At 58.9% G+C, this 9,484-nt stretch overlaps 1 protein-coding gene across 1 annotated transcript; it reads left to right on the top strand.

The window, feature by feature from the left end:
* The first annotated feature begins 5,309 nt into the window (after nucleotides 1-5,309).
* CCNB3 (cyclin B3) lies at nucleotides 5,310-9,289 on the top strand. Its single transcript, XM_010118737.2, has 11 exons — nucleotides 5,310-5,423; nucleotides 5,505-5,588; nucleotides 5,762-5,880; nucleotides 6,423-6,504; nucleotides 6,813-6,911; nucleotides 7,082-7,174; nucleotides 7,430-7,567; nucleotides 8,012-8,167; nucleotides 8,463-8,612; nucleotides 8,804-8,934; nucleotides 9,087-9,289. The coding sequence occupies exons 1-11, from the start codon at nucleotides 5,331-5,333 to the stop codon at nucleotides 9,157-9,159; spliced, it is 1,218 nt and encodes a 405-aa protein (XP_010117039.1). The 5' UTR covers nucleotides 5,310-5,330; the 3' UTR covers nucleotides 9,160-9,289.
* Nucleotides 9,290-9,484: the final 195 nt, after the last annotated feature.

Raw genomic sequence — 9,484 nt, 5'->3', positions numbered from 1 at the left:
TCCCTGGCTGTGATGAGGGGCTGTGAGATGGCTTGTGGGACCACTGGCTCCTTTGCTGCAAACACGCGGCTAACCCTAAGCTAACCTCCCCATTTTCTCGCATTGGCTGGCTCTAGTACTTAACCCTGCTCAGCCACACAGAGTCCACCCTGAGCCTTTCCAGGCTGTTTGCTCCTGTTTCTTCTTGGCTGTTGGCTTTCACCCCTGATGCTGCAAACATCCCCCAGCACTTGGGCAGCATGCTGGCAGCAGACAGGCAGAAATGGCCAGGATACAGGGAGGACGCAGGCAGAGCGGGTAGGAGTGCACCACGAGCATCCCCCAGCACAGCCCTACCACACCACGTGCCTTGCAGCCCTGGTACCCCCGGGCAGCTGCACTCTGGGGCTGGGGCAGCTTGGCACTGCTCTGGCTCTCGCCTCCCTGCAGGCATTCGGGAGCTCTGTCACCCTGCGTTGCTCTGTGCTTTCTTTCATGCTTCCACCACTGGCAGGAGAGCCCCAGGTTAACTTGCTGGGGCTTTTTCCAGTAAATAAATGCAGCAGCTCATAGATAAAACGTCCCTCCCTGACCTCTGCCATTGACAGTGAAATGGGAGGAAAAAGGAAGCAGCAAAGCTCAGCCCTCCCTGTGCGGATCAGCTCCTTGCCTCCCAAAGGTGTTTCTGGCGCTGGGCCATGGGGAGCAACAAGTTGAGCCTGTTTTAGCATGGAAAAGGATAAGGTTTAAGCCTGGGGAAGGGAAAGGTGGGAAAAGCAGTCTGTGTGGATCCCATGAACAATGCTTCCCTGCCCTTGCTTCTTCTCTTGAGCCTGAGGCTCTCTATCTGGTAAGCAATCCTGGAGTGAATGTCCCCAGATGCCATGCAGAGAGACGGACTTCTTGGCAGCCCCACGGTGCCAGGGAGCTGGGCTGGGTCTGGGGGCTGCTCCAGCTCTGAAAGGCAGCACAGGCTCTGTAGTGCTGTGGGAAGGGGCTGGATGGAAGCAGTGACACAGCCATTCCCACAACTGGGACACAACGGGCACGGATGCTCGTGAGCATAGTGGGGTCTACTTTTCCATCCCCCACCGCACATGAAGTGCCTGGGCTGGGTGCAGCACCAGGGCCATGGGGGATGTCAGTGCACCCCTTTCCTAGCTGCTGGCATTGGCGGTGTGCTGGGGGCCGGGGAGGCACTAGCCCCATCCCTGCAGCCCGAGCCGTGCTGTGCTCGGCAGTGGGTGCTCTCCGGGCTCGGAGCCCAGTGCCATGGCAATGCAGCAGCTTTGCACTGCTGCTCCGTTGAGGGGCAAGTACTGGCATCCTGCCTGGTTTAGGTGTTTGCTGAGGGATGGCAGAGCCCAAGGAGAGTTCGGAGGGCTCTCCCCTCAAACCGGCCCCCAGCATCCTTACATGATGGGCAGGACTGAGACCACAGGCTTGCCTCCAGACTTGGACAGCTGGCACAGCTCCTGCTGCAGGTCAACGGCGTTCACCTTGCAGGGTCCACTTCTTGCTCCTCTCATCTTTCCTCCAGTACTTCCTAACAGCCAGGTGGGATTTCGGCCCGTGAGGTGTAAGCTGCAGCCAGTGGGGCTGGGCTTCCTGAGAGCCTCCCAAGGAGCACGGCAGTGCTGTGAGGACTGGAAAAGCCGGCTTCCTCCTACCAAGCCTGGGCAGGATGGGCAGACACAGACATATCCCAAAGCAGGCAGCTTGCCCAAGCCCACACAGAGACACAGACAGACTTGGATGGGGGGTTTTGGCTGAGGATCTTATCCCACAGGCCGATGCACCGTGTTTCCATCAGTGGTGGGATGCGTGCTGCCTCTGCCTGGCAAGTATGCACCCAGCTCATACTTGTGGCTGAAGTGTGCGCTGCCCCAACATGTGCAAGGAGGGGCAGACACCTGGATCTGACAAGGATCCCAGACTGACAGCAAGCAAACCTCAAGGAGCTCCCAGGCCAGGGACAGCAGCGGCAGCAGCAGGGGAGCTGGGGCTAGAGAGGACAAGTGGCCGGGGAGGAAACAAGATGGGCTGGAGCCACAGCAGTCCTGACTGCTTTTGGGGACTGAAGGTACCCAAGATCTGCGGGACCCAGTTTTAAGCCCCCACTGGCCCTCGGCACGCCACACCCCAAAGGTGTTCTGCTGCTCCTGGCTGTCAGTGCCCTCAGGTGTTTCTGCTAGAGACGCGGCAGAGCCGCCCTGCCCTTCAGCACAGAGGAAGGACTGATCCTGCCCGCATGGCCCCTGGGCAGCCGGTTTAAGTCTCTTCAGAAGCTGGCACCAGGATGTTTCCCTAGCAAGGGGTTAATCATCTCCACCAGCAACAGTGGCATGTGCATGTGGGATTATCCCAAAGGATTTCCTTGGGTTAAATTTAGGAATCTGAAAGGTTTTGCTAGGAATCTGCTAGCTAGGGGAAGCTTTCCTCTACTGCAGCACTGAGCTCTGCTGAGCTTACCTCGACTAGGGGTGGTTCCTTCAAATCTGACGCTTAGTGCAGTACTAAAACCCCCCAAGAGCTGGAGAGGGGAAGGGACCTCTGCACCATGGGTGGCACATGTGCCACCCGCCATCCTAGTCCCCAAAGGAACAGGGATCAGGTCAGAGCATCCCCAAAGCCGCTGGGACCACAGCAGGAGCTCAGTCGGCGTGTGGGCAGGTCAGGGGCTGCCCAGCGAGAACCGCCCTGTACAAGCAGGGCAGCTCCTCTCCTCAGATCCACTTTCTGTTCCCACCAGCCCAGCTCAGCATCCCCCAGCTGAGCTCAGGTGATGGGGCAGGTGCCTCTCAGCCCAGGGCTGCAGGCAGGAATTACCTCTACCCCCAGCAGCCGCTGCCAGCCCTGCTCCCCCAGGTACTTGTCATGGCCAGCTGTGGCACGGGTGTTACTCAACGCCTCCATCCTCCTTCCAGAAAACAAGACGCTGGGGTGGGGCGGACTGTGACTGGCCAGGGGCTCCTCACTGGGGAGGTCAACCCCCTCCTCCTCTGATCTTGGCAGGGGATGAGAAGTGAACAGACCCTCTGAGAGCAACTGAGCTGATGGAAAAACCCAAGATGGACCCTCCTGGGTCCCCTGAGCCCAGCAGGCAGGAGCAGAGGGCAAGAGAGGAGGCAAGAGAGACAGACCTTTTCCCCCAGCCATGCTGCAAGGGTTTTCTGGGGAAAGGGGCTTTCTCTCTGCCAGCATATTAAACAGCACACGCTCACACCCCGTTCGAGGCTGTGTCTGCAGTAGCGGCTTGTAGCCCTCAGAGCCCAACCAACAGGGATGAACTGCTGGCTGCTGGTGCCATCCCTGCCTGGCCGGGTGTCACAGATGCGCTTGACTCCTTAGCCAAACTCATGGTAGTTTGGTGCGGGCTCTGGAGGAGGTAAAGGCCTGAGCTGTAGCCAGGCCAAGAACTCCTCTAGTTCAGATCTGTTCTCCAAAAACTCAAAAAGCAGCAGAGCGGCACAGTGAGCCTCGATGCATGTGGGCTTGGGCACTAGTCATGTGATTAACACATGAAAAGTGGGTGGCTTTTCCAAGACTTATTTATCCAGGAACAAAGAGAGTTGTGGGTACGAGGAGGCTCACGCATACCTTTCCCATCACATGTAATTTGACTACAACCAACCACTTTATTCCATAAATATGACAGCCTGAGTGAGCCTTCTTTCAGCTCGCCCTGCTAGGCAGCGTGCCTGCATGGCAGTGATCTCCCCTTGGGCTGGGATGCTTCTCAAAGCTGCTCCTTGAGGCACAGAGACCTTTTACCAGCAGTAGCTTTTTGGTAAGCGACTACTGTCACACATAACCCCGTAGTACGATAACTGATTTGTGCCTTGGCAACTCTGATTTTACCTTGCCAACTCTGACTCTGCCTTGGCAGTTTTGAATCATTGTTAACTGACTGCGCAGTACAGTAACAGAGTGAACCTTGCCACCAAGCTTTGTTAAATCACACTTTTATGGCATCACATTAAAATCACTTTTCCTGATACCTCTGGCAGTGCTCTTTAAGCAACCTAAATCAGCCATTTGCAACACCGGGTCACAGGACCTGCACGACCAGCCCGGGGTACACCCAGCCCTCCAGACCAGAGACCCCCAACCCGGTGAGAAAGCGCAGCTCTGCCGTCCGCGGCCGGCGGAAGCGGGCCGAGGCCCAGGCCTCCGCGGGGGCGCTAGGCCCAGAGGCCTGTGGAGGCTGTTCCATCCCCGCCATGGAGGGCGGGAGAACGGCGGCTGGTCCCCTGGAGCTTCGGGTCCCCCCAGGGCGTGGTACGGGGGTCATGGGGTGGCCGCGGCGCCTCCACCAGCACCAAGCTCACCCTCACAACCGCCATGACACCCTCCCCACGGGCCCCCCGGAACGGATTTAAACGGCACCCCGTCCCACCAATCACCACCCGCCTCCTCCGCCCGGCTCGCCCCGCCTCCGCCGCAAGACTGCCCTTCCATTGGCCGCCGGGGCTGAATTTTAAACTCTGCGCCCCGCCCCTTAGCAACCTCTTCCCTATCCGCTCGCCGATTGGCCGCCGCCTGGCATTGCCTGGCGCTCTGATTGGGCCGCGCTCGGCCAGTGCTGTCCGGCCGCTGCCGAACTGCTACTTTCAAAAGAGCCGGAGCCGGAGCCGGAGCCGGCCGCGGGTGGCGGCGCAGGTGAGTGGGGCTGCGGGGGCCGTGGTCTCCTCGGGGGCCTCCGGGCGCTGGGGGGAGCGTAGGGGAGCGGGGTCTGTGCCTACGGGGTGCTGCCTGTACCTGGGGCGGCTGCTCCGGGGGCGCCCCTGAGAGTTCGGCTCTTCCCTTCCCCAGAGGGTGTCGGCCCCCCGCAGGCCCCTTCCCCCCATCTGCAGGCCCGCTCCCCAGTGCCCCGGGGGACGGCAGGGGTGGAGGCCCCTACCCTGGAGGCCCCTGTTCCTGGGGTGCGGAGGTCCCCCTGAGGCCACTTCTCCACGTGGTGCTGGGGGAGTAAGGGAGCGGGAGCCCCTGCATTCTTCGGGATGCAGGGGGCTGGGAACTGCGCCTCCCCTCTCTGTTCCCAGTGGGGAGCTTTTGGTGGAGGTCGAGGGGCTTCATGTTCCCCACTCCTCTGGGAAGAGCACGTCAGCCCTTCACTGTGCCTCTAGCCGGACCTGCACCCTCCCTGGGGTTGTGGGATTGCCTCAGGGCACCATCTGCCTGCCATGCTCAGGGAGGGCGTTGGGGTCTGTCCCTGCTGCCCTACATCCCCCAGCAGGAACAAGTGTCCTGTGGTGCTGCCCTTAGCCCTTGAGGGCGTCCCTGGGGGACAGCTGCCTGCATCAAGCCCTGCTCAGCTCCAGGCTTGCTCCTAGAGGCCAAGGGAGAGGATGCCGTTGCCACGCAACGCGAAGATGCTGAGCACCAAGCAGCCGCGAGCAGGCAAGGTGGGCCCTGCTGTGGAGAATGCCAACCCTGAGAAGGTGAGTCCACAGTCAGGCTAGGGGTGTGGGGGGCTTCTGTGGTACAGCTGGCGCCCCATCTTCTAACAGCCTTTATTGCAGGAGGAGAGCTGTCAAGCCAAGAGGTCTCCATCCTCACCCCAGGGCGGGCCCAAGAAGAGGTCAGCATTTGGGGACATCACCAATGTGAGTGCTTCTGTAGGAGTGGGGGCTTTGGTACCTCCATGGGAGTGGGGCTCCTCTGGCACACTGAGTGGGAGGTGTCCCATGCCCTATCAGCAGAAGGAAGGATCTCCCTGCAGGGCACGCCTCACCTGCTCTGTGCAGCCCTCTGTATATCTCCACTCTCACCCAAACAGGCTCACAAGAACCAGATGGTGACAGGGAAGAAGGAGGCAGTGAAAGTGGCAGCACACAAGGCACAGAGGGCCCATGCTGCCCTGGGAGTGGCCAAGAACAATGAGATCAACCTAAAAAAGTGAGTAGCCAGGGAAGATGGGGATAGGGACAAGGACTGGGACAGGGGGGATGCTGCAGGCCTGGCAGCTGCGAACCTGTCGCATGGGGAAGAGCAAGCAGTAGTGGGAGCTTCCTTTGTGTGGTGGAAACTGTCAGCCAGATGGGGGGGGGGGGTGGGGGCAGGCAGTAGATAAAATGGCCTCAGGTTGTACCAGGAGGGGATTGGGTTTTAGGAAAAATTTCTTCACCAAAAGGATTTTCAAGCATTGGAACGTGCTGTGCAGGGAAGTGATTGAGTCACTGTCCTTGGAGGTATTTAAAAGGCATGTAGATGTGGTGCTTAGGGACATGGTTTAGTGATGGACTTGGCAGTGTTTGGTTTATGGTTGGACTCAACGATCTTAAAGGTCTTCTCCAACCTAAATTATTCTAAGAGTCTCTATGGGGATATTTTAGGGGTGGCTTAGCCCCTTCATAAAGCAGCAAGGGCCTCTGGAGAACCCCTTTCAGGAGGAAAAGTGACCTCCTCCCAGCAATGATTTATGCTCTTGTCCTGTCCAGGTCAATGAAGAAACCCCCCCCAACAGAGGCTCCTGCAGAGCCCAAGGAGGATCCTGTACCAGAGGAGCCAGTGTCTGCGCAGGTACCAAAGCCCTCTGAGCAGAGGGCAGGGACCTTGGGCTGCAGCCTGGCCCCCTGTCTCATCCTGATGGTGCTGGTCTATGCCTGCTACAGGTGATACCAGGGCACTAGGCAGTGCTTTGGACCTTGGAGACCACCTTCTTCCTTCAAAAGATCTCCCATGGGGAAAAGAGTGGGGAGGGGGCTGTGGGGTGATGGGGGCAGATGGGGAAGAGGGTGCAGAGGTGCAGCAGCCTTGCCCTGAAGGGGTGAGCAGCAGCTGCAGAACTTGGAGTCTCCCCCTTACTGCTGCCTCCTTCATCCTACCAGGTACCAGCAGTGGAGGATATAGACAAGGAGCAGCTGGGTGACCCCTATGCCAATGCGGAGTACGCCAAGGAGATCTTCGAATACATGCGTGAAAGAGAGGTGGGTGGTGCCTGGCCAGGGGGTGGCAGCTCTGCCTGGGGAAGGGGTGACTGTCTGGGCAGGGCCACCTGGTGCCTAGAGGCTCTGAGCACCTGTCAGGGGCCTACAGGAAGGGGCTCGTTTGAGAGTGGTGGTGTCCAGTGAGTCCCTGACAGCTGATACCTTGGCAGGAGAAATTCATACTCCCTGACTACATGGAGAAGCAGCCAGACATCAGCAGGGACATGCGTGCCATCCTGGTGGACTGGATGGTGGAGGTGCAGGTACATGGACGTGAGGAGGGGCATGGCCTTCTGCAGGGCAGTCCCCACTCTGCCTTTGGCATGTGGGACCTCAGTATGCCGGCAGAAGCTCCTGCGAGTGTCCTCAGGGCAGAGCTGATCTTCCCCCTGCACAGGTTGGGGATGAGCCTGGCCCCATGGGCACCTCTGACCCCTGTGAGGGAATCTGGGCAGGGCCAGGTGGGCCTAGCTTCTGCCTGACACCCCTGCCTGCCCCCCCTGCCCTCATCCTTGCAGGAGAATTTTGAGCTGAACCACGAGACATTGTACCTGGCTGTGAAGCTGGTGGACCACTACCTGGTGGAGGTGGTGAGCATGAGGGACAAGCTGCAGCTCATCGGCTCCACTGCCATCCTAATTGCCTCCAAATTTGAGGTGAATTCTCATCTGCTGCCTTGGGGTGCTGGGACAAAGGGGGCTGTGCCTTTCTGGTCCCCATGCGTTATTGGAGAAGACCAGGCCACTGCCCTGAGAGCAGCAGGGGCAGCATATCTGTCCTTTTGTCACCCATTTCTATCCCACGGGCTGTGAATGCAGTCCCAGTGGGCTGGATCCTATCTCCTGGTGTCACTGGAGACCTGGCTCCTCTCTGCTCTGCAGAGACCACCAGAACATCTGAGTTCACCTCATGCAAGCAAGGTTGGAGTTAGTCAAGGGCTGGGGCAGTATAGGCAACACATAAGCCCCCTTGGATGTCGTAACAGTCCTTTCAGGGTCTGGCAGAGCATGAGGCCTTACAGGGTCTGCCGACTAGTAGGATTTCTTGAGTATTGCCAGGATGAGCCCCCATTAGGGTGCTGAGCAGTTGTGCCCCGGCAGGAGCGGTGCCCACCATGCGTGGATGACTTCCTCTACATCTGCGATGATGCCTACAAGCGGGAAGAGCTCATTGCTATGGAGACAAGCATCCTCAGCACCCTCAATTTCGACATCAACATCCCCATCCCCTACCGGTTCCTGCGACGCTTTGCCAAGGTGGGTGCAGCAGGAGAGCCGGCTGGCACCAAGGTGCCTCCAGGCACCCCTTGTGTTGGCTCCCTGGAGTGGCGATGTGCACCCCTGGGGCCCTGGGCTCCCAGCTGGCAGCAAGGAGGGTTTGGCCAGCCCCCTCCCCAACAAGGTTGAAGGGTAAGAATGCTGGTATGTGGCAGGCTGAGGGCGTGGGATCTGTGTCCTGTGCCCCAGGGGCAGCACTCTAGATCCCAAAAAGGCTGTGGAGGGAGCAGCGTTGCTAAAAAAGCTGAGCCTTTCCCTGCTTGCCTGGCTGTAGTGTGCCCGTGCCACCATGGAGACGCTGACACTGGCCCGCTTCCTCTGTGAGATGACCCTGCAGGAGTATGACTACGCACGGGAGAGCCCCTCCAAGCTGGCTGCCAGCTGCCTGCTGCTGGCGCTCACCATGAAGAACCTTGGTGGCTGGGTAAGTGCTTGCCCAACCCGCTTTTTCCCCCTGAGGCACCCTGGTGGGCACCATGGGGGTACAGGAGTGGAGGGACTGCTGTGCAGTGGTGATGCTGTGGGCCTATACTCAAATTTGAGGGGCTGGAGAAGGAAGGTGATGGCTGTACTGTCAGTGAGAGGACCCAACTCAGCCCCATTGCCCCTTTGCAGACCCCCACACTGGAGTACTACAGTGGGTACCGCTCCCAGGACCTGCATCCTCTGGTGAAGAGGCTGAATTTCTTGCTCATATACCAGCCTCGTGACAAGCTGAAGGCTGTGCGCACCAAGTACTCACACAGGTGAGCAGCACAGGGCTCTACCTCGTGTCTCCCGCCTCCATGGAGGGTGGCACCACCAGCATGCACTCTCGGGTGCTACGGAGAGCTGGGAGGCCCTGGTGGATGGGTGTCAGAGCTGGGGCTGAGCCCTAAGCCAATGTCCTTCCTTCCAGGGTCTTCTTTGAGGTTGCCAAAGTCACCCCCATGGACATGCTCAAGCTGGAGGAGACACTGAAAAGCTGCTAGCCCTGTCTCTGTAAATAGCCTGTAAATAGCTGGGTGCTCTCTGGCACGGGAGCATCGTGTACATAAATAACAGCAATTTTAACTGAAGGGGAGGGAGGGGAGGAAAAAAAAAGTGATGTGTAGCTGTCAATAAAATATTATTATGTTTGTCTTACATACTGGTGGTAGCTGCTGGGCCGGGGGTAGGGGATGGGGGGGGAGGTTTCCCTTGCATGAAGGGGAACAGGAAGGGGTGAGAGTAGGCAGCTGAGGGGTGAAGGCTGGAAAGGGTTATGTCCCCATCACCCTCCTCCCACCCCTCGCCCTCCCCTAAGTAATGACACTA

This window comes from Chlamydotis macqueenii, chromosome 11, assembly GCF_036417535.1.
Source record: "Chlamydotis macqueenii isolate bChlMac1 chromosome 11, bChlMac1.mat, whole genome shotgun sequence".
Taxonomy (NCBI): Eukaryota; Metazoa; Chordata; class Aves; order Otidiformes; family Otididae; genus Chlamydotis; species Chlamydotis macqueenii.
This window is presented reverse-complemented; position numbering and strand designations above follow the sequence as displayed.

Coding starts and splice junctions, on each gene's coding strand:
- CCNB3 (XM_010118737.2), top strand. CDS start 5,331: ATGCCGTTGCCACGCAACGCGAAGATGCTGAGCACCAAGCAGCCGCGA. Junction 8,613..8,803: donor TGAAGAACCTTGGTGGCTGG/GTAAGTGCTTGC, acceptor GCCCCTTTGCAG/ACCCCCACACTGGAGTACTA. Junction 8,935..9,086: donor CGCACCAAGTACTCACACAG/GTGAGCAGCACA, acceptor CCTTCCTTCCAG/GGTCTTCTTTGAGGTTGCCA.